The sequence below is a fragment of the Herpailurus yagouaroundi genome, unplaced genomic scaffold (assembly GCF_014898765.1).
Source record: "Herpailurus yagouaroundi ecotype Mexico unplaced genomic scaffold, PumYag 196, whole genome shotgun sequence".
NCBI lineage: Eukaryota > Metazoa > Chordata > Mammalia > Carnivora > Felidae > Herpailurus > Herpailurus yagouaroundi.
In genome coordinates, this window is record NW_024412427.1 from 36,829,808 (window position 1) to 36,854,832 (window position 25,025).

At 44.0% G+C, this 25,025-nt stretch overlaps 1 protein-coding gene across 2 annotated transcripts in view; it reads right to left on the bottom strand.

Annotated features, from left to right (window-relative positions):
- The window catches only part of ABHD12 (abhydrolase domain containing 12, lysophospholipase), an 86,995-nt gene that overhangs the window by 12,603 nt on the left and 49,367 nt on the right, over positions 1-25,025 (bottom strand). For both annotated transcript variants that reach the window (XM_040447916.1, XM_040447917.1), the window contains exons 2-5: positions 15,261-15,385; positions 7,185-7,290; positions 4,472-4,591; positions 568-598 (exon numbers count right to left, since the gene is read on the bottom strand). In XM_040447916.1, coding sequence (XP_040303850.1) covers positions 568-598; positions 4,472-4,591; positions 7,185-7,290; positions 15,261-15,385 — 382 coding nt within the window. The remainder of the gene's footprint in view (positions 1-567; positions 599-4,471; positions 4,592-7,184; positions 7,291-15,260; positions 15,386-25,025) is intronic.

The window sequence follows — 25,025 nt, forward strand, 5'->3', positions numbered from 1 at the left end:
CATCCACATTGTGGACCCCATTCTTCCCATTATCACACTGAGGACCCCACTCTGACCATCATCCACACTGTGGACCCCACTCTGCCCATCATCACACTGCGGACCCCACTTGTCCATCGTCACACAGTGGACCCCACTCTGTCCATCACACTGTGGACCCCACTTTGCCCGTCATCACACTATGGACCCCACTCTGCCCATCATCACTGTGGACCCCTACTCTGCCTGTCATCACACCGTGGACCCCACTCCACCCATCATCCACTTTGTGGACCCCACTCCGCCCTTCATCACACTGTGGACCCCACTCTGCCCATCATCCACATTACAGACCCCATGCCGCCCATTGTCACACTGTGGACCCCACTCTGCCCATCATCATACTGAGGACCCCACTCCATCCGTCATCACACTGTGGACCCCACTCTGCTCATCATCCGCATTGTGGACCCCACTCCATCTGTCATCACACTGTGGACCCACTCCACCCGTCATCATACCGAGGACCCCACTCTGCCTGTGGTCACCACACTGTTTGTCATACAACTGTGTGCCATCCTCACCTACCTTGTAAAGCTCCACTCGGTGGTCACCTCCTCTAAAGAATCAGGGAAAAGGAAACAAGAATGGGTGTTAGCACATCTTTTAAAAAAGGCAGGCCCCAGGGTCAGTACTGGAGTGTCTGGGTCTGTAGTGACTTGTTCCTTCAATACATACAAAGAGGGTCAATGGTGATAGGTGACCTCCTCTGCAGGGCACCCTAAGTGGCTCCAAGCTTATTTCTGACAGTACCATGCCAAGCAAGGGACAGCCTTAGTACTTTTGGGATATTTCTTATTTATTACCATACTTGTATTTTTGACTAGGTAATACATGCATACAATACAAAATCCAGAAGACACAAAAGAATGCACAGTAAGCCTCTCACTCCTGCCCAGGATCCATCTCTTCCCTCAAGTCCCCCGTGTCAGGGACCACCATGTAGGCAGAGATGAAGGTGCTTCTTTACCATAGGTACCTGCCACATACTCTACTGCCTCTCACTTTTTTAGTATATATGCTGCCGAAGCGAGCATGGCCTCTCACTTTAAAAAAAAAAAAAAAAATGCTTATTTATTTATTCTAAAGATAGAGTATGAGTCGGGGAGGGAAAGAGAGAAAGAAAGAGAGAGAGAGAGAGAGTCAGAGAGAATCCCAAGCAGGCTCCAGGCTCAGTGCATAGCCCAACGTGGGCTCAATCTCATGCCCACAAGATCATGACCTGAGCCAAAATCAAGAACAGGACACTTAACCACCCAAGCCACTCAGGCACCCCTGTCTCTCACTTTTCACTCAGTAAATCACAGCCAACTTGCAGTATTTGCAGTTCCCCTCTGCCTTATCTTGCAGTTGTTCTGGCTCTTTCCTATCTGCTGTTAACCTGAGTTTTGCTGCCATGTCCAGCCTGTGCTGATATCCCTTTGCAAACGTGACATGTGATCCATGTGTGGAATATGTTCCTACACACAGAACTGCTGGGTAGAAGGTGTGTGTGATCATAAGCTTAACTATTACTGCCCAGCCATCTTCAGAGGGGCCCTGGCCCATCTCCTAGCCCCACACTCACACACTAGCATGTAGTGGACACTTATTACTGAGGCTGAACAGGCTTTTGTGCACCCAAACTGTTATGTGTGTCTACACTTCTTTGTCCGAGGACTATCTACCCCTTCTCACACTTTCTGTCCAGTTATTGGTCAGCTGTTACTGTGGACAGACACCAAAGTGGGGATGGGGCTGCCTCAGGAAGGAAAGTGTGTCAATGGGCAGGTTCACCCTGTCTAGCCTTCTTAATGGTTTTCCTTTTTTATAGCTAAGAGCACTCTGGCCATTTTGGGTGTGTATGTGTGTGCGTGTGTGTGTATGTGTGTGTGTGTGGGGGGGGGGGGCAGGGACTGTCACTGAGAGAGACAAGGATGAGACAAAGGAGGAAAACCAATACAATGAAGCCACAGAAATACAAGGGAATAAATTTCAGGACCAGAAGGAAAAAATGTAAAATGTTTTCAGTTATCTTTGGAGGCATTCATGGTGGCTTTTGTCTAGATTGTTCAAATTCCCCACCTTGCACAAAAAGAAGAGGTTGAGCACATGATAAAATGTGAGGCAGTAGCCAGGGACTGGACCCCAGGGAGCCAGGGCCACTGCAATCCTGCTAGGCCAAGGGGTGGCCAGCAGGTCTATGTAGGCAGTCTCTGGGGAGACGGGGAAGGGGCAGCAACACTTTCAAAGTCTCAATGCTCCTTCAAACCGGAAGTTTAGGCTACTCTTTTTTACCATGCGACTGGCATTGCTTAACTGAAGCTTATTCCCAGTAAACTATGAACTTCCCTCATTTATACAAAGATGCTACCAGAGCTATTAGTAACCACTTACTCTTTGAAAAGCAGAAGAGAAACCCACTGTAGTTTGTCCCAGACAAAGAGGAAAGCAAACTGCCAAGTGCATGCATGATTCTGCAGATACACACTCTGCTCTCCAGGCTCACACACCATCCTTGCAGGCTTCACTTCCTGGACTTCCTGCAGTGTCCACTGTGCAGCCCCTCTGCTCCAACACCACCATGCTTTCCTTGCCCCTCCAGAAAGGCCCATGAATTGATCTCCTTGTTGGTTCTGCCTATAAAATCACATCCCCCCCCAGCCAAGGTGCCACACTGACCCTCACCCAGACCCTGCTGTGGCCCTCCCTCCTGTCGGCTCCTGCTGGCTCTTTCTCACACACCCTAAGGAAGCTGCAACAACAGTGACCCTCCTGGAGGTTTTCAGGCACTGCTTTGTTCAGAAAATGCACCTCCTCCCTCCTCACCCTGCTCTTCCAGACACTCTTCTGTCAACCACATGGGTAGAAGGAACAGACCCCCACCCTGGGATGACAGACCCTCCCAGCTAATCTGAAGGCCACATCACTAAAGCCACTCTTGAAAAGCACCTGGGATAAACCTGGGCAAAGGGTTTTGCCTGGTACAGACAATGCCTCAGCAGTGGCCCAGCAGGACACACTGGCATCATTGACTTACAGCTGGGATAGACAACTCACACTCATCAGCTGATGTGACAGCACTGACAAGCCTGTCTGCGCACACCCAGCTGGGGTGCCTCTGGCCTCCCTCTGCTTTTGGCCACCCCTCCTTTGATGTCACCCCCACCTCTCAGCAATTATTGCCCCTTGCAAGGAAGTATGCCTTTGCCTGCAGACGGGCACGCCTGCCAGTGAGAAAGTGCCAGACTGCCTGCGACCCTCACAGTGGGATGACAGACTCTCATACTGGGAAGACAGATCCCCACCCTTGGACAACATATACTTACCTTGGGACGACTGACCCTCCTCATACAGGACAACAGACTTCCACACTGGGATGACAGATCCTCACACTGGGACAACAGACTCCCACACTGGGACGACAGACCCCCACACTGGGACGACAGATCCTCACTCATACTGGGATGACACACCCCCACACTAGGATGACAGACCCTCACACTAGGATGACAGACTGCACCCTGGGATGACAGACCCCCACCCTGGCATGACAGATCCTCACACTGGGATGACAGATCCTTACCCTGGGATGACAGACCCCCACCTGGGATGACAGAGCACTCCCTGGGACAACAGATCCTCACGGTGGGACGACAGACCCTCACCGTGTGGGATGACAGGGGTGGCTGATGGAACAGGAGACAGCATTCCGCAGGGGTGCTGCAGTCCTAAAGTGTCACAATGACCCCTCTGAGGGACCACTGTTCCTTACTCAGAGAAACTTATTTCCTAAATCACAGGCCCTCACTTTGCCCTTTAAATTCTATCAGGAAGAAGGAAACACCCACTCTGGCCCAGAATCTGGGTCACTATGACAGAGACACAGCTTCCTCCACTCCACCTAGGTGCCAGGCTCACATAAGGGGTTTCTGGACACAGCTTCCCATACCTGCTTAACACAGGAGTTCCCAGGGTGCCTGGGTGGCTCAGTTGATTAGGCATCTGATTCTTGGTTTTGGCTTGGGTCATGATTTCATGGTTCATGGGCTCGAGCCCCAAGTCAGGCTGTGTGCTGATGGTGTGGAGCCTGCTTGAGATTCTCTCTCTCTGCCCCTCCCCTGCTTGTGCTCCCTCCCTCAAAATAAATAAATAAACTTAAAAAAAAAAAAAGGAGTTCCCAAGGAAACTGCACCTGGGCTCATCATGCACACAGCCCACTTTGCTCTGAGCCTATAGGGACACTGCTTCATGAAAGTTTCACCTTGACCCCCTTTTCCCCAAACTCCATAAACACTGCCTTTTCCTGTGTTCTCAGGATGCTCCATGGCCCCACTGTCTGCACACTCCCTCACTGCAGTGGATCAGTAGAACCAACTGGGCCAGGACCTTCCCACCTCATAAAGGAGTCAGCAATCAGAGAAGACATACTGTGTGGGCTCCTCTTCCTCACCTGGTGCCTGCATTTCCGTGCAGGTACAGGATGATAGGGTGGCTGGTAGCCAAGGCATCCTCATACCACATCTGGTCCTTTCCTTGGGCGTCCTTCCACCAGACGGCAGGGACAGTGTGCCTGAAACAGAAGCAGAGCAGAGTGACATAATCAAATGATGGCAATTGTTGATAGAATGATGGAGGAACAGAGTCACAACTGAGCAGAGAACAGGACAGAAGGGCTGGAGAGACAAACTGCCCTCATCACAAGGAGAAATAACTACAGAGCTTCAAGCTACAGGGATGGTTTCTGACAGATTTCCTGACTTGCACCTGGGCTCCCTCTGGGCCACAGAAGCTCCCTCTGGTAGCAGTTGCGTGGGGCAGGGGCGAGTATGAGGTAGGGTTTCTCTCGTGTGAACTGGAGTTCTGTAAGGTACAATCTATTCTGGCTCAGTCACCAGGCCTTCACCTGGGCCTTACACAGAATGAGCACTTAATAAATACTAGCCAAGTAACATCATTTTCTCTTATACATACCTACTTAAAAAAATTTTTTTTAATGTTCATACATACCTATATTTTTAAACTGTACACAATTTAACTCACAACATACTTAAGATAGTTCATGCTATCATGGGTGCTAATTCAGCAACACTGATCTTTATGAGCTGGACTAGAAGCCTGGCCATCCTTAAAGCACCCTTTCTAATGCACAACACATTCAAGGGCCTGCTCACAAGGCATCTGGGAGCAGACCCATCTCTGTAGGAGGAGATGCTGCAGGCTGACATGCTGTGTGGATGAACTGGCAATAAGCCTGACTCATCCCACACCTGGCCAGGCAGGTGGGCTCGGTCTCTCTGGCCAGAACTGTCCTCCAGGGAGATGCTCTGGTTAATATGAAGTCAGTCCACAACAAATACTGTTAATCACAGAGGAGGGTCTGTAAAACATACATTTATTAGCAAGAATGTTTGAAAGTATTAAATGGCCATTTTTTAAATGTTCTAGCTCTTAAGTTTTAGTATTTAATTTCTAACATTTCTTTCGTTCGTTCCAGAGGCTTGCATTTTGGGTGATTCTGACCATAATTATCACTCTCTGGCAATTACAAATCCATGGGATGGAAAGGCACATTTTAAAGGTGCTGGAGAACACCTGGATGGCTCAGTTGGTTAAGTGTGCGACTCTTGGTTTTGGCTCAGGTCATGATCTCACAGTTCCATGAGTTTGAGCCCTGTATTGGACTCTGCACTGGCAGCATGGAGCCTGCTTGGGATTCTCTCTCTACCCCCACTCTCTCTGCCCCTCCTCCACTCATGCTGTGTCTGTCTCTCTCTAAATAAACAAACTAAAACAAAATTAAATACAAAAAATAAAGGTGCTTGAAGCTGATTCACTTCCGGGAAGCAGCCTACTCCAAACCGGAGGCTCCTAAAGGCCAGGGAAGGTCATAGTCAGAGGGAAGGGACCCTATTTTCCCAGGGCTCTCCTGCCCTCTGCCAGGTAGAGAGTTTATGCCCACAGACAAGCAACTGAGAACAAGCCTACTGCCACCCGAGGGCCCAGACAGTCCTCATGAAAACACAGGGTGCAGACGTGGGCAGGCAGCAGGGCCCCAGCAGCATACAGCCTGGCTGTCACTACCCTTAGTCTCACCATTGTTGTCACTAAGTACAACCTTCTTGTGTGACTGCTGTGAGAGCTTTCAGCCTATCAGCACCACAAACACCCCTCCTGCTATATAACTGCCCTACCTGAGGAAGAGGTCCCCACTAACTCCCTGTGTCTCAAAGCACAGACCACACTAACCAGCAGGAGGGCTGACTAATTCCCTCACCAAAGAGCTCTGAGCAAAACATTCCAAGCTTCTGACTGAAGACAGAAGAGCAAAGTGTCCCATGCATACACATTGGTCAGCAAATGCAAGATTAAATTAAACCAGCAATAACAAAAGACTAGTGCCAGCATCAACTCCTAGAACAATAATCTCCCTTCCTATTTTATATTCTTTAACCAGGACCATTAGAAATGCCTGAACTTCCCCACAGCCCACACTGGGAAGCCACCCACAGCATTTTGTTTAGAAGCATCTCACATACACAGCAGTTTTCTGTGACAGCAGAGAGAGACATTATGGCTACTGAAAGGGAAACCCAGCCACATAAAGGGGCAGTGATGCTGAGCTGCTTCTGAGAGAAAAAGGAAAACACCACAGAAAATTGGTCAATTTTAATTTAGTTGTTCAGAAACACCCACTTTTCCACAGCGAAAAAAACATGAAAATAGATTCCAAGGAGTCACAGAGAAGTCACAGAGCTTACATCCAATTTAAATTTGTGGCTCAAAAAAGTAAATATGAGGAAGATAGCAAACACCATCATTATCAACTGCTGGGAGTGCTGCACATGAAAGAAATCCAGCTATCTCCAATGTTTAGATGCTCCCTTCTCTGAGAAGAAAGGGTGCATTTTGAACCTGTGCTCATGATTCCATACTCATACTCTCCTTTTTCCCCCTGGAAATAAAGTTCTCTGCAACAAACAGCCTGGTTCACAAAGCCTTCGCTATTTGAAAATCTCAGAACAGAATTTGGTGCCATCTCATCGTGTTCCATCCATTAGGATCAAATTTAGCCAAGATCTCTGCTTTGGAAACAGAGGAGGGTGAAGATAAAAATGGATGCACAATCGTCTTGGACAACATTGGCCACACTGCCCAGCACTCACCAGACTCCAATGGTCACGTCTTCCTCTGGCTGGAGGTAGTAATTACACGTATGATTCAAACCTTGATCCTGCGGTTTTTTCAAGTCAATGAAATAGGGAACCCTCACTGTGGGGGGACAAAGAGATGGAAACCAGGATTAGTGGGGGCAGATGGACACACACGTGCACACACATACAGCAGAGGCAAAGCTCTTAAGAAGCACAAAGTCTTTTCCAAAGCAAGAATGCCAGGTGCACAGGGCCCTCCAGCCTCAGATGCAGAGCTGAGAGAGAGGTGCTGGAATACTGCAAGCACACCTGCACATCCTCCAGCAAGGACAAGGTCTGAGTAGTGATGGTCCTCTGATGGTTGTTCAAGGTGAGAAGATACAAGTGAGGGAAAGCAAGATCCCCGAAGAGCCTCAGGGACATTGTGGCCCTGAGAGAGGCTGGAGATGGGGAGGCCAGCCAGGCCTGGCTGAGCCGCAACTGAAGGCTGGAGTCAGGGTGCTGGTGGAAGGGACTGTGGGAAAAGTGACAGGCAGATGGCGTGTTCTGGAGCTGGGGCCACAGCACTCGGTGACCAAGTGATTGTGGGTATGAGTCAGTCAAGTGGGGTCCCAAAGTTTCTAAATCCATCACTTCATGCCGACAGGCCAGTGAAAGATAAGGTATGGGCGCAGGGAATCCACAGAGTCCATCCAGAGTTGAGTGACGCTGAGTGGAACTGTACAGCAGGAGCCCTAGATTTTATAGGTCGCCTGCCAAGAGGACAAGATTCTGTGGGGCACCCACACTAAGGAAAATCCGGGAGCCTTTAGCTGGAGACCAGTCAAGACCCACTGACCTGGAGGAATGTCCATGAACTACAGGTAGAAGAGCAGGGAAGGAGAGAGATGACATGTATACTGCACAGTCCTACACTGCCATTGTAAAGACAAGCAAGCAACATCACACCACCACCACCCACATGTGACTTGTAAAGAAATACAGGAAGACACAGGCCAGGCTGTTAGTGAAGAGTGTGTGTGTGTGCACATGAGCACATGCACAGGGCAGATAGGGGATATTTAATTTTTCCTTTATATACTGTTGTACTTTTACTTTTGTGGCAAACACAATTTTTAAAGATATATTTAGTTAAAAATTGAAACACTTAAAAAAAACCCAAAACCTTAAGGTGCAACTTACTTTATAAAATGGCATCTCCCAAAAGGGGTAGCAACAAAGAGCAGGATGGTACTGACTAGCCAATCCCACCTTGCATAAGGGAGTCACATACCTCTGTACAGTTTTCTTTGGTGAAGAGAGTAGTTTCATCACATAACTGCACATATCCACATGGTACAAAAGTCAAACATGCTCATCTCCTGTTATCATCCCATTTGTGAGCCACAACCATTGATCTCCCACCTCAGGGCCTTTGCACTTGCTGTCCTCACAACCTGAGTGCTCTCCTGCCACATACCTGCACATCTAGCTCTCACTTCTTCAAATGCCCACTGCAGCTCACTACACATTTGCTGAAGAAATGAAATACCCCCTCGGGAGGACATGGGGGTACACACAAGCTCCTTCCCCAGAAATGCCCTGAGAATTTCACACCATGCAAGGAGACAAATCCACTCACCAAGGCTGCTGCCTGTACCTCCAGTTTCTTAACCCATCTCTTCCTTAAGAAGCAGGCTAAATTTTTTCAACTTTAATCATTCCTTTCTCTCAAAAGAAGAATGGCCATCAAAGGAGGTAGCATCACACTTCCTGGTGTTCCCACCATGCCAGCCCTGCACTGCGCATACCCTCCTGTAGTGCTTCCTGTGATGTGCATACCACCACTTCCATTTTACAGCTCTTGTTAAGTCACCAGCTCACATATCACAGAACTGAGACTTGCACCCAGGCAGCCTGACTCCACAGCCCACACTCTTCGCTAATCAGATGGGAAGGAAGAAGGGAAATGGCTCTGATACAGACTGGCCCTAATGTCCTTTCTAGGGGTTGATTAGTGCCCCCCCAAAGAGATACACTGAAGTCCCAACCCCCAGCCCATCAGAATGTGACTTTATTTGGAAATAGGGTCTTTACAGAGATATTTAAGCTAAAGTGAGATCATGAGGTGGACCCTGATCCAGTGTAAGTGGTGTCCTCATCAAAAAGGAAAATTGGGACACTGACACAGACAAGGACAGAGGAAGACAGTGTAAAGACACCAGGAGGAGGCAGCCGCATGACCACAGAGGCAGCTACAAGCCGAGGAATACCACGGACTACCAGCCACCACCAAAGGCTAGGAGGAGGCACAGAAGGACTGTGCCCAGAGTCTCAGGGAGCATGGGCCTGCGACATCTTGATTTCAGGCTTCCAGGCTCTAGAACTGGGAGAGAATAAAATTCTGTTGTTTTAAGCCAGCCAGTTTGTGGTTATTTGTTACATCTGCCCCCAGGGATGAATGTGGCCATGCTCTGGAGCTCAGATCTTACTCTGGCAATGGGACTCAGAGAAGCCTCCCTACCAGAAGGCCCTTGGAAAGGACCTCTCTTTCTTGTGCTATTTCAGACACAGGTACCTACTCCTGCAATCTCCATTCTGGGACTTTGTTCCATGTTGTGGAAACTGAAGGCTGCAGCTTATTGGGCCAGTTCATCATCTGACAACTGTGAAGTGAAATGACTTCCTCAATAAAACTCTGAAAACCGGAACCTGGTGCCCACTGTCCATTCCACACCCAGTCTGTCTTAATTCCACTCCTGAGGCTGGAATTACCCACCCTCCACCTCCCATGCCAAGCAGAAAGTTGGTGTCATCAAGGACTGAGGGCACTTGGCTTCCACTGGCTCAGCTCTCAGGCCTCAGGCTGGTTCTGTGTCGGAAGAGAAGGCGGCCAAGCTACTTACAAACTTCCCCAGTGCTCTGAGAGGACCCCCTACCTGTGAAAAGTGTTTAATGAGGATTGGCAGCTAATCCCAAAAGCTTCCAGGCCTGAGAAATCTAGGAACTGAGAAGCCAAATTCTACTCTAGGAGGACCTCATTCCCCAAAATTTATCTTCCAGTTCACCTTTATTTCCGTTTTAGAAATATCCATGAAAAAGCAGGCAGTGAATGCACCAAGTCCAGCAAATGCCACCTGTAAACCTCTCTGGAGTGAAGGTCCCTGGTCAGTCCGGGGTGTCAGAGAGCTCCAGAGAGTAAGTGGCCAGAGGAACCACTGGGAACTACTGGTCTGAGTGAGCAGAAACTCCACAAAGGGCCAGGTCAAGTGGTGCAAGGAGGAGGGTTGTGGGATCTGCCCAGGCCAGAACACACCTCACTCCTGGTGTCCAGGAACAAATGAGTACCAGGACCCTTTGACCTCCTGTGTGATCACATCCCTTGGCCATATGACCCTCAGAGACCCTGCTTCTTCCATAGGGTTGAGTCAGGGACACAGCACAGGGCCCATTGGCAGTGCACAAGGTGCATGGCAGGGGCAGGAGTGAGGAGTCTGGGACAGGGACAGGAACAATGACTGAGCTCCTCATGGCTATGTATGTAAGTTCGGCCTCACATACAGCTTAACTGCACAGCCCAGGAACCCAAAACACAGGCCACTGTGTCCACAGGCCAGCAGGGCCCAACCAGCTGCTTCAACCCTTCCTTCCCATTTTGCATTATCTGCCCCCTGGCCACACCGTCACTTACCAGCAACCACCTACCAATGCTCATGATCCCGCACAAATGGTGTTCAGTGAATAACCAGTGAGTACATAAATGAACAGAAAACAACCTCATCTATTATCCCTTCTTTAGACCATCTGGAAATGTGATAGGGTGAGAGGCTATGGCTACTTAGCCATAATAGACATTTTTCACTGCCTGACATTTTAAATATTGGGGCTACCTTTCATCCCAGTCACTGATGCACTGGAAGAGTGCGAACAAGGTGCTAACAAGGGGAGGGCCAGAGGGCCCTGGGTTTTATCAAATTTTAACTACATGATGTGGGCTGTAGGGGCTTCCCTAATAAGAAAAGGGGTAAGAAAGGAAAATAGTATGGAGGTTCCCCAAAAAAATTAAAAATAGAACTATCCTATGATTATACTGTGTGGATATTTACCCCCAAATTACAAAACCATTAATTCAAAAAAATATATGCATCCCCATGTTTATTACAGCATTATTTACAATTGTCAGATTATGGAAGCAGCTCAAGTGTCCACGGATAGACAAATGAATAAGGACAATGTAGCGTGTGTGTGCGTGCACACACACACATACACACACACCTGACTATTACTCAGACATAAAAAAAAGGGCCATAGCTTCCCATTGTGACAACATGGATAGATCTATAGTGTATTATGCCAAGTGAAATAGTCAGAGAAAGACAAATACCATATGATTTCATTCATATGTGGAATCTAAAACAAAAACAAAAACAAATGAATAAACAAGCAAAAAGCAGAATCAGACCTACAAACACAGAGAACAAACTGATGGTTGCCAGAAAGAAGTGTTGGTGGGGGAGCAGGCGGGGGGGGGGGGGGGGACGATGGGCAAAATAGGAGAAGGGGAGTGGGAGGTACAGGATTCCAGTTCTGCAGTAAGTTAGTCACAGGGATGAAAGGCACAGCATAAGGAATAGTCAATAATACTGTAATCATGTTTATGATATACTCGTGGTAAGCACAGCCTAATTTTTAAACTTATCCAGTCACTATGCTGTATACCTGAAACTAATGTAACATTGTGTGTCAACTACACTCAAATAAAAAAAATTTAAAAGAAAGACAGCTATCAAGGGTTAACAGGGACTGCTAAGAGGAAGGAAAAAGAGGAAGCTTAAGAATTATTGTCCCAGAGAATGTTAAAGCAAGTTGGCTGGCCTTCTGCTTTAAAAACAAATATATAATTTATATATCTAACCTATTTCCAAAAAAGGCCCAAGGTAATGTGCAGAGGAGCAGTTCTGTGCAGGCCTCTGAACTGAAACATTCCTTTCACCAAGAGATAGTTCTAGATCTGAGGGGAAAAGAACTGCAGAGAAGATAGCTAGATTTCATTACACAGCCATAAAAAAGGATGAGATCTTGCCATTTTGAGACAACACAGATGGTATATGCTAAGTGAAATAAATCAGAGAAAGAGAGATACCATATGATTTCACTTACACGTGGAATCTATAAAACAAATGGAATCTACAAAACAAAAGAACAAACAAACAAAAAAACTGAAACCAGACCCACAAATACAGAGAACAAACTGGTGGTTGCCAGAGGGGAAGGGGGTGGGAAGAAGGGCAACATAGGGGAAGGGGATGAAGAGGTACAAACTTCTAGTTAAATACATATATCATGAAGATAAAAAGTACAGCACAGGGAATACAGTCTATAATATTGTAGCAAATTAGTATACTGACAGATGGTAACTACACTTATTGTGAGGAACCCCGAGAATACATATAATTGTTGAAGCTCTGTGTTATACACCTGAAACTAATGTAATACTATATGCCAACTATACTTCAGTTTAACAACAAAAAAGTTATCTAGACTTCAAGACCACAAATACTGGGTATCACCCAACATCACTGAGATGGAATCATACTTTTGAACCTGAGTATGAAAAGCACATATATTTATATTTATGCGTGGAGACTCAGACAAGAGACCAGCAGGAAATATATAAGCAACAAAGTTAACAATTTTCTCAGAATGATTTTCTTTTTCTTCTTTTACTACCATTCAGGGCTTTGCAGTTAATTTTGTTTTTGGAATGATCATATATTTTTTGCTTATGAAATATATTCAAAGTAGAATAATGCCTGAAACCATAGGAGCTAAGCTTTTTCAAAAGCTTATTTATCTGATTTATGAATTTGATTTCAGATAGATTTGGCGTGAAGTTAAGAATATATTCTTGAGGTGCCTGGGTGGCTCAGTCGGTTGAGTGTCCAACTCTAATTTCGGCTCAGGTCATGATCTCAGGGTCATGGGATGGAGCTCTGTGTCAAGGCTCTGTGCAGATCATGGAGGCTGCTTAAGATTCACTCTCTCTCCCTCTGCCCCTCTCCCCACTCACATGCTCACTCTCTCTCTAAAATAAAAATTAAAAAAAAATATATATATATATATATTCTTTAATCAGGTTCTGAGGCCCAAAAGACTGTTAGACTTCCTTTAGTGTCCAAATTGAAATCCACAGGATCATGATTCACATTTCGAGGAGACAAAAATGGAGGTGCTACTCCAACACACTAGCCCTCCAGCACCGTGGGGTGAAACTTCCAAAACACTGCAGGGCTACACTCGAGACCCCCACAATCCCACAGAGGAGGTGACCTCACTACCATGCAGCAGACATGTGGAAGGAAAGGGTAAGAGACCAGCATCTCCTTGTGGAGGTGCAGAGGACTGGCCTACGAGAACCCCAAAGTTCTGCTCCACCAACCAAGCAACATTTGTGGGCTGCGTCTAAAGCAGCCCAAATAACTGATTTAAAGAAAATCAATTCAATTCAAATTATTTGCTGGGACCCCACCATGTGGCAAAGGCACCTGCCCAAAGCACCCAGAGGCTTACAGAGTTGGAAAAGTCATTCAATCCTAAGATCTGCCATCAGGGAATATGCAGCCCTATAACTTCATGTTTACATGTAAACTCAAACTCTCTTCTGTGCTGGACCAACTGTGGACATTTAAGAGTTAAAGTCAGAAAAATCAAAGCTCCCTTGATTTTAATATGTTGTTAGTTCTTTTTAAGTTTGTGTTTCTCACACTGGCAAAAACTTAGACAAGATAAATTCCTAGAAACTCAGCTAAGTTTGTTAGAAAAATCAAATGCCTCTTGGCATACAAGTATTTTACACTTATTTTAAGATATCAAGTAAAAAACTTACTTTAGATTTACAAAGTATTAAACATTGACCTTACTATTTCTCTTCCTCCTCCTACTGTTCCTCTTTAGAGCAGAAATGCCCTTTTAGCCAGTGACTTCCAAGTTTCTGTGATTAAATCCATTATAGGCTTAACAACCCTGAACTTGTATGCTCAGGCACCTGCAGAGCTACTATAGAAGAGAGTTCTGGAGTCCTGACACACCTGCCCCCAGTGCCACCCCACTCTCTGAACTTGTCTCAGGCCACAGTCACACAAGAGCCATCTCAACGCCTCCTGCCTGTCCTCCTCCTCATCTTCATGAGCTTCCTCCTCCCTCCACTCTACCAGCAACCCTGCTGCCTCCTCCCACGACATCAGCCCCAGCTTCTCAGCCTCTCCTCCCAAACACACACGGTTTAAACCCACTCTTTGCAAACCAACATAGCTAAAAGCATGCACAGAGCCTGCCTTGACTGGTTTGTGCCACCTACACCTGAGCTGAAGGCCATCACTTACAGAGCACCTGCTGTGTACCAAGCACCAAGTTCTATCCTCAAATTCTAACACCCACAGACCCAACCTCTTCCTTCCTAGCCTCATCTTGTAGGTGTAAAATGATGCTCCTGGAGAGGATTATTCCCAGCAATTATGTACTTGGGAGCCCTCTGCCTTCTGTTTCCTAAACTTGATACTTCTGGTCCTTTCTCCTCCCACTTGCACAAAAGTAAATACACAGCATGAATAAAAACCACACAAGATCCAAGTTAACTCAAGGAGACTACAGCACCCATAAAGTCAGCATATAATTCCATAGAAACCAAAGCATGTCAGGCTAATTTTTGTGTTTTTTTTTTTTTTCCAGAAAAAGTCCTAATTATTTTTTTAAGGTGGTCATCTTTAAGTGGTCATCTTTTCCAAGGACAGTTAACCTCCTAGACTGCACAAGGGGCAAAGCATCTCCAACACAACAGCTTCAGAAGACTCTCCACATTGTTAACACTTTCACCCACTTCAGCTAAAGAAAGACCTCTGCCCATGCAGAAGTCACTTGTGTACACAGATACCAGCCCTGGAGAGTAATTCAGTCACTATAGCAGCCTGTGACCGGGAAGGGGCACAGGGAACTTTCTGGGTAATAGAAATGTTTCTATTTCTCGATCTGGGTGGTAAATATGCAAATATAAATCATCATGCAAATGAACCCTTACTAAAATTAAAGGCAAAGTGGGCACGTGGTACTTACCAAAATTCAAGAAAATAAGTTTGGCCTGTATTCCAGGACATAGTTTGATGAGAAATGGAATGGCAACATACAACCCCAGAACACAGAGAAGAATCTTCCTCAGTCGGAACCACAGGCCCTTTCTCCTGTAAGAGAAGAGCAGTTAACAGGTCAAAGACAGCAGGTGCAATTTTGCTGTTTATTAACAGCTTTATCAAAATCACTAACTAAAATCCACACGTAGCTTTCCCCACAAGAATTTTGCCAGTAAGAAGACTAGCCTCCCACCTGCTTTTGTTAAAATAATTATTTTAGGGATGCCTGGGTGGCTCAGTCGGTTAAGCGGCTGACTTTGGCTCAGGTAGTGATCTCGTGGTCTGTGAGTTCGAGCCCTGCGTCGGGCTCTGTGCTGACAGCTCAGAGCCTGTTTCAGATTCTGTGTCTCCCTCTCTCTGACCCTCCCCCATTCATGCTCTGTCTCAAAAATAAACAAACATTAAAAAAAATTAAAAAAAAATAATAATTATTTTAGACAGTCTTTCAATCTGAGCTTAGAACTCTATTGCAGAGAGATGGTTAGGGTATTTTCTCCTGAAAACCAACGAAAGGTCCTGATGATTTCCTATGCTTGCCCTGGGATCAGAATACAGCACAGACATCAGATACTTAGCAAGTGCCAAGCCTGAAGTCCAATCGTAGCTGCACTGCCTGTCCCTACATTCCAGCCCACGTTCTATGTGGCACCACCTGATGGAGACCCCTTCTCCAGGCACCATGAGCCAGGTCTCCAGACCTCTTCTAAGCCCACTCAGTTCCAAGACTTCCTCATCCTGTTCCCGATGCCTTTTCAAAAATGTCCCTACTCTAGAGATTCTAAACTTCTTGGACTAAGGGTTTCTCAACAACTAAAATCCTGAAGCCCCCAAAGAGCTTCTGTTTACATGACTTATATTTATTACTATTTGTCATATGAGAAGTCATCTCATGAGGAGGGTGCCTGGGTGGCTCAGGAGGTTAAATGTCCAACTCTTGATTTCAGCTTGGGTGATGATCTTGTAGTTGTAAGATCGAGCCCTGCTTTGGGTTCCGTGCTGGGCATGGAGCCTGCTCAGGATTCTCTCTTTCCCTCTCCCTCAGCCCCCACCCCATCCATGCATACTATCTCAAATTAAAAGAAAATCTATTCATGTATCTAACAAGAAATCGATTACATGTTAATATAATTAACATTTTTAATAAAATATTATATTTTCCAATACAAAAACTTTTAGTGAGAAGAGTAGCATTAACATTTTTACAAATTTAAGCCAGACAACTTAATAGAAGACAGATTCCATCTGTTTCTGCAACCAATCTACAGATGATACCACACATCATGTAGCATCTGGAAAACTCAGATAATGAGTGAAAAATGCAAATAACATCTTAGGGTTATTATGAAAATCATTTTGGCTTTGTGGACATTCTTAAAGGATCTTGCAGAGCACTCTTGGGAACTGCTGTTCTTACAAACCAAGTCCAAACCTTAGTGGGGCTGTTTATCTCTGGACTGTTACCAAAATAACTATGTAAGGTGGTTTTAAATATATACCTGGAACTGCTGACACATGCAGTAACACAGATGCATCTCAAAAGCATTCTGCTAAGTTAAATAAGACAGACACAAAAGACTACATTCTGTATAATTCCATTTGTCTAAAATTCTAGAAGGGAGAGGTACCTAGCTGGCTCAGTCAGAACAGTGTGGGACTCTTGATCTAGTAGGGGTCATGAGTTCAAGCCCCATGCTGGGTATAGAGATTGCTTAAAAAAACATTCTAGGGGTGCCTGAGTGGCTCAATAAGTATCCGACTCTTGATTTGGGCTCAGGTCATAATCTTGTGGTTCATGGGTTCGAGCCCTGCATTGGGCTCTGCACTGGCAGTGTGAAGCCTGCTTGGGATTCTCTCTCCCTCTTCTCTGCCTCTCCCCCTCCCCCACTAGTACTCACTTTCTCTCCCTCTCAATAAAGAAACTTTAAAACAATTCTAGAAGAGGCATAACTATAGGGACAGAAAAACAGAACAGTGGTAGCTGGAAGGTAGAGGGAGATTGCAAGGGGCACAGGGAACTTTTAGAGTGATTGAAGTAATTTTATCTTGATTGTGGTTACACATCTGTATGTGTAAATAATATCTCAATAAAGCTGATGACAAACATGCATATCTGATAATAAAATTCATTCACTCATTCAACTGGTTTAATCAATGCTATTACTGAGTACCTAGCACTCTTTGGGCAGTAGATACTAAGGGCAGCAAAGGAGGGCATCTATATCCATGCTGTACTCCCAGCTCAGCTGGACAGACACAGAGATCTGAGACAGGCACCTGGTGCAAGGTGATCCAACCCAGTCTGGACTGCCACTGGGCCACTGGGAGGAAACACTTAAGTTAGGAATATAGGAATTAACTAGATGATATGGAAGAACAGTTTAAATGGCGTCTTAAATTCCATTCACAATCTGTCCTTTCAGTGATGACGGGTGTACAACATTGTGGTTAAAGGTGCTGGCTCTGAAGTCAGATGATCTAGTCCAACATCCAACCTAGCACTTAATAGCTGTGCAATCCTGGACAAGTTATTTAACATCTCTGAGCTGTGGTTTCCTCCCTGTACAAAAGGCATAAAAATGGTACCTCCTTCATGAGGCTCCTAGAAGGATTACACAATAATACATGTAGATTGCATACCTGAGTCCCAGGTCCACAATATAGCTAAGCTGTTATCACCATCTTCTTATTCTCATTAAAGGAAAGAACATAGTGGGTATAGTTAAGGACCCTGAAAAGGAAGGTTGGGCACAATGTGAGAGGTCCAAAGAGGCCAAGAAGAATTCAGGACTTCATTCTGAGAGAAAAATGGAGAGCCCATAACAAAGAAAATAGCCTGCAATCAAATGCACAGCCATCAAACACCAGATGCAAAGCTCACGCTTAGGTCCTCTGCTTCAGCCACATTGGCGATTCCTATGTCCCTCACACAATTTGTTCACTCAGCCTCCAGAGCCTGCATTAATCTGCTCAACTGTAAGGTATTCAAGTAGCTCGTAATTTTATGTCCTCAGTGAAAGGAAAGCATATGCCCACACAAAGACTTGATAAAAAAAAACATTCACAGAAGTTTTACTCAAAACAACCACTGAAATAATGCAAATGTCTATCAACGGGTGAATGGATAAACAAACCATAGTTTGTTCTTAGAATGGAACATTACACACACAATAAAAGGAGCTAACTATTGATAACATGCAACCACATGGATGAATCTCAAAATAATTATACTGAGTGAAAGAAGCCCAACAATATTGCCCAGGACACTAGCAGACTGCTGTTTTGATATATCAGTTCACCTAAAAAAGTCTTCCTATTCATTAGTAAAATCAACATTGTATTTTCTGTGCTATTTCAGGATGGTTCTTCTTCATAGATGGTGGCTTTTCATCTTCCTCATATTTTGGAATAGTTTATATAAGATGGAAACTGTTCCTTATAAAGTTAAAAGAATTTATCAAAAAGAAATAAGGATGATATAAACAATGGGGAAAAGATATAATTTACTTCATCTCTTTACTTAAGTAATTATTATCTACTTCTTGTGATAATTTTGTTAATTTTCTCAGAAATTCCTTTAGTTGCAACCCTTACTTATGGCTGGTAGTATTGCTATTAATGTACTTACTCCTTGCTAGAAGCATTCCTTGTTCTTGATTACTGATAAGAATGAACATTTCCCACACAGCTGAAGAAAGCATCACCTTCATTTAGCACCTGCACGTGACCTGGTGTAATCACACAGGTCCACCTTTCTCTATGCTGCACCCATCCTCATGAAGAGGAAAAATTTTTGCCATAGCTTGAACAATGATTCAGTATACATGTCTTTAGAGGTTACTCATATTATCAGTACCATAAACAGATAACCAGAAGTACTTGTCAAGAAATAGAAAGGAGCTGTAGAAACAAATATAATGAAGAGACTTAGGATATAGCCCATCAGGGGAGCCTAGGTGGCTCAGTCAGCTAAGTGTCTGACTCTTGATTTCAGCTCAGGTTGTGATCCCAGGGTCATGGGATTGAGCCATGCATCCAGCTCGGCACTGAGCGTGGAGCCTGCTTGGGATTCCCCCCCACCCCTTGCCTCTCTTCCCCACTCATGCTCTCTCTCACTCTCTCAAAAAAAAAAAAAAAAAGGATATAGCCCATCAGTTGCATTCTTGGGCATTTATTCCAAAGAAATTAAGACTTAATTTCATGCAGGAACTTGTACATGAATGTCTATAGCAGCTCTATTCATAATAGCCCCAACTCAGATGTCTTTCAAGAAGTGAATGGATAAACAAACTGTCCATACTGGCCATGGAATACTACATAGCCATAAAAAGGAACGAACTATTGATTGTGCAACAACTTGGATGAACCTGGGAATTATACTGAGCTTAAAAAGTCAATCAATCCCAAAAGGTGACATTTTGTAAGTTCATTTATAAAAATGTTCTTGAAATGACAAAGTGATAGAGATGGAGACAAGACTAGTGGTTGCCTGGGTTTAGGGAGGGGAGGGAGAGGGTGAGGGTGGCAATAAAGGGTAGCACAAAGGAGCCTGGTTGGGTGGGGGGGGGTACAGATGAGTACCTTGATGTGACAGTGGTTCCACAAAGCTACACATGTAATGAGACTGGACAGCATTACACACACACACACACACACACACACACACACACACACACACCCCTACACACACACGTGTATTTTTAACTAGTGGAATCTGAATAAGCTCTTGGATTGCATCAGTGTCAATCTCCTTAGGCTGATTTTGTACTATGGTTGTGTTATGTTACATCAAATTGAAGAAGGATGGTGGATGGGATCAGTGGACACCATTGTACATTTCAGTACAATTTCTATGAATCTATAATTATTTCAAAATAAAAAAAAAAGGGAAGTAACCTGTCACAAAACCTAAAAGACAGAAAGTAAAATATAAGTAATCATTAATAAATCTGACCAATCTGCTGGACTTCATGTTACCTCAATCTGTCCAATATTAGCCCCATTTTCACAGAGCACAAAGCAAGTCCCAAGGATTTGAGTAACTTGCCTCCGGACAAGAAGCCTAGCATAGTGTGTGAGGGCAGGCCATGCTGACCTCCCCATGTTCTTCCAGGACTACTGAGGATCCCCCATTCCTTCATCCTGGCCTCTCCTTCTGGAGAAACAGCCCAAACCAGAGGTAAGAGGCCCAGAGTACCCAATGTGCAATCTGGGATTTTCTCCCAACTAAAGATAGATGTTTCTGACAGGGGACTTTTTAACAAATTATTCTAGAAAAGAACAATTTGTGCAATTTACACCTTTCTGCTGCCTCCTTAGAAGGGTAGATCCTGAAGCAAGACTTGGCTGGACTGGTTGGTAAGGACGTGAGAGGGAGCCAAGACCTGTACCTGAGAGGGAGCGTGGGATGGAAAAAGGCCACAGAAAGGCCAAGGGGTCTGGGCAGGGAAGCCAGGAGCCCAAGGGGAAATGGGGAGGCTACAGGCTGATGTTCAGCTGGTTCCAGCGTGGTCCTGGTGATCAATAGAACACACAGCAGTGAGCCCAGAAATAGAGCCACATAAATACAGTTAACTGATCTTTGAAAGTAATACAATGGGAAATAAAGAGTCTGGTCTACAGATGGTGCTATAATAAGTGGATATCCACATGATACAAAAGGAATCTAGACATAGACTTACACCCTTCACAAAAATGAACTCATAATGGCTCATAGAGCTACATGTACAATGTGAAGCTATCAAATTCCTACAAGATGGCAGAAGAAAACATAAGTGACCTCGGGGGGGTGGTGGTGGTGGTGGTGAAGACTTCTTAGATACCACCTCAAAGGTACAATCCACTAAAGAAATAACTGATAAGTTACACTTCATTCAAATTAAAAACTTCTGCTCTGCCTATGACAGTATTAAGAGAATGACAAGAGAAGTTACAGACTGGGAGAAAATATTTGCAAAAGACACATCTGATAAAAGACTACAGTCTAAAATACACAAAGGATTTTCTTAATTAATTTATTTTTTAATTTATATCCAAGTCAGTTAGCATATAATGCAACAATGATTTCAGAGTAGATTCCTTAACACCCCTTACCCATTTATCCCATCCCCCCTCCCAGCACCCCTCCAGCAACCCTCTGTTCTCTATATTTTAGAGTTTCTTATGTTTTGTCCCCCTCCCTGTTTCTATATTACTTTTGCTTCCCTTCCCTTATGTTCATCTGCTTTGTATCTTAAATCCCTCATATGAATGAAGTCATATCATATTTGTCTTTCTCTAATTTTGCTTAGCATAATACCCTCAAGTTCCATCCACATAGTTGCAAATGGCAAGATTTCATTCTTTTTGATTGCCGAGTAATACTCCATTGTATATATATATGTATATACACCACATCTTCATCTATTCATCCATCGATGGATATCTGGGCTCTTTCCATACTTTGGCTATTGTCGATAGCGTGGCTATAAACATTGGGGTGAATGTGCCCCTTTGAAACAGTATACCTGCATCCCTTGGATAGACACCTACTAGTGCAATTGCTGGGTTGTAGGGTAGTTCTATTTTTATTTTTTTGAGGAACCTCCATATGGTATTCTAGAGTGGCTGCACCAAGTTGCATTCCCCTCATCAGTGCAAAAGAGATCCTCTTTCTCTGCATCCTCGTCAACATCTGTTGTTGCCTGAGTAGTTAATGTTAGCCATTCTGACAGGTGTGAGGTGGTATCTCATTGTGGTTTTGATTTGTATTTTCCTGATGATGAATGATGTTGAGCATTTTTTCATGTGTTGGTTGGCCATCTGGATGTCTTCTTTAGAACAGTGTCTATTCATGTCTTTTGCCCATTTCTTCACTGGATTATTTCTTTTTGGGGTGTTGAGTTTGATAAGTTCTTTATAGATTTTGGATACTAACCCTTTATCTGATATGTCATTTGCAAATATCTTCTCCTATTCCGTTGGTTGCCTTTTAGTTTTGCTGACTGTTTCCTTCACTGTGCAGAAGCTTTTCATTTTGATGAGGTCCCAATAGTTCATTTTTGCTTTTGTTTCCCTTGCCTCTGGAGACATGTTGAATAAGAAGTTGCTGCACCCAAAGTCAAAGAGGTTTTTTCCTGCTTTCTCCTCGAGGATTTTGATGGCTTCCTGTCTTACATTGAGGTCTTTCATCCATTTTGAGTTTATTTTTATGTATGGTGTAAGAAAGTAGTCCAGGTTCATTTTTCTGCATGTCGCTGTCTAGTTTTCCCAGTACCATTTGCTGAAGAGACTGTCTTTATTCCATTGGATATTCTTTCCTGCTTTGTCAAAGATTAGTTGGCCATATATTTTGGGTCCATTTCTGGGTTCGTTCTCTATTCTGTTCCATTGATCTGAGTGTCTTTTCTTGTGCCAGTGCCATACTGTCTTGATGATTACAGCTTTGTAATACAGCTTGAAGTCTGGGATTGTGATGCCTCCTGCTTTGGTTTTCTTTTTCAAGATTGCTTTGGCTATTCGGGGTCTTTTCTGGTTCTATACAAATGTTAGGACTGTTTTTGCTCTAGCTCTGTGAAGAATGCTGGTGTTATTTTGATAGGGATGGCTACAAAGGACTTTTAACATTTCTCAACAATGAGAAAATAACCCAGTTTGAAAAAGGGCAAGAGACCTGAACCTCATCAAAGAAGGTATACAGATGAGAAGTATGTGAAAAAAGGCTGAACATAATATGTTACTGGGGAATTGTACATTAAAACAATGAGATACCACTAAACACATATTACAATGGCCAAAACCGAAAATATGTACGATGCCAAATGCTGGTGAGGACATGAAACAATGGGAACTCTCAATGCTGGCAGGAACACAAAAGGGTTCAGCCTCATTGGGAGACAGTTTGGCGCTTTCTTAGAAAACTAAATATACTCTTACCATGCCATTTGGCAATCGCACTCCTTGATATTCAGCCAAATGAGTAGAAAATCTAAGTCCACACAAAAACCTGTTCACAAATATTTATAGTAGCTTTATTCATAATTGTTCAAAGCTGGAAACAATGAACATGTCCTCCAGTAGGTAAATGCATACACAAACTGTGGTACAACCAAACAATGGGATGTTACTTAGCCTAAAATGAAATGAGCCACCTAACCATGAAAGGACATAGAGGAAACTTAGTATTACTCAGTAGAACTTAATGTTACTGAGTGAAAGAATCCAATCTGAAAGGACTACATACTGTATGATCACAGCTATATTACACCTTAGAAAAGGCAAAACTATGGAGACCGTAAAAAAATTAGTGCTTGCCAGAGGTTAGCAGGGATGGAAGGATGAACAGGCAGAGCACAGAGGATTTTTAGGGCAGTGAAACTATTCTACCTGACACTACAAATGGTAGGGATATGTCATTACACATTTGTTACAACCTCCAAATGTACAACAAGTTGAACCCTAATGTAAACTATAGACTTTGAGTGATGATGATATGTGACTATAGGCTCATTGACTGTAATAAATGTATTATTGTGGTGTGGGATGTCAGTAGTTGGGGAGGTTGCATGTGTGGGGCAGAGGTATACTGCAAGTGTCTGTACTTCCTGTTCGATTTTGCTGGGAACCTGAAGCTACTCTAAAAACAAAGTTTAAGATAGTCAAACTCATAGAATCAGAATAGAATGGTGGTTGTCAGAGGCTGCAAGGAGAGGGAAATTGGAGATATTAATCAAATGTATCAAGTCTTGGGGCACCTGGGTGGCTCAGTCAGGCGTCTGACTCTTGATTTCGGCTCAGTTCATGATCTCACAGTTGGTGAGGTTGAGCCCCATGTTGGGTTCTGCGCTAACAGCATAGAGCCTCCTTGGGATTCTCTCTCTCTCTCCCTTTCTCTCTGCCCCTCCCCTACTCTTTCTCTCTCTCTCAAAATAAATTAATAAACTTAAAAAAAATGCATGAAGTCTCAATCATGCAAGATGATTAAATTCAAGAGATCTATTACACAACATCACTATACAACATCATCCCTACATGTAGCTAACAATACCACATTGTACACTTCACATCTTAAAAGAATAGATATGTTAAGTGTTTTTATGACAATAAAATAAAATTTAACAATACAGTTGTTGTTTTTTTCAAAAATGAACAACAACAAAAATGTTTCTTGTAGCTATCAAGTGTTTCAAGACTCCTCAGGAAACCTGAAACCAAGGATCGGAAATGAGGACAGTTGCAGGAGTGGCAATTAGTGATTAGTAACTTTAGATGGAACTAAAAGCAAACAGCACACTAAGAAATTCACAGAACAAAACTATTTCATTTTGAAAACCCCATAGCTCTTGTTTTAGAAAATTTATACCATTATTTCAATCAGAAAATTATTGACTTGTAAATAAGTTCTGCAAGAGTCTCATACCTAAACGACAAAGTTTTTATAATCTAGAAATAGAGCCTGTATGGCTTTCATCAAGGCACTCCTCTCTCCCAGACTGCAATGGTTCTCTATCTGCCTGTGAATGCTCCTGGATGGGTCTTTGGGGCATACTTCATTCCTTCTCATCCTGGCAGCTTTTTCTTGTAGAAGACATGAGTTTCTAGATTTCTTCTTTCTTTTCTTTTCTTTCTTTCTCTCTCTCTTTCTCTCTCTCTCTTTCTTTCTCTCTCTCTTTCTTTCTTTCTTTCTTTCTTTCTTTCTTTCTTTCTTTCTTTCTTT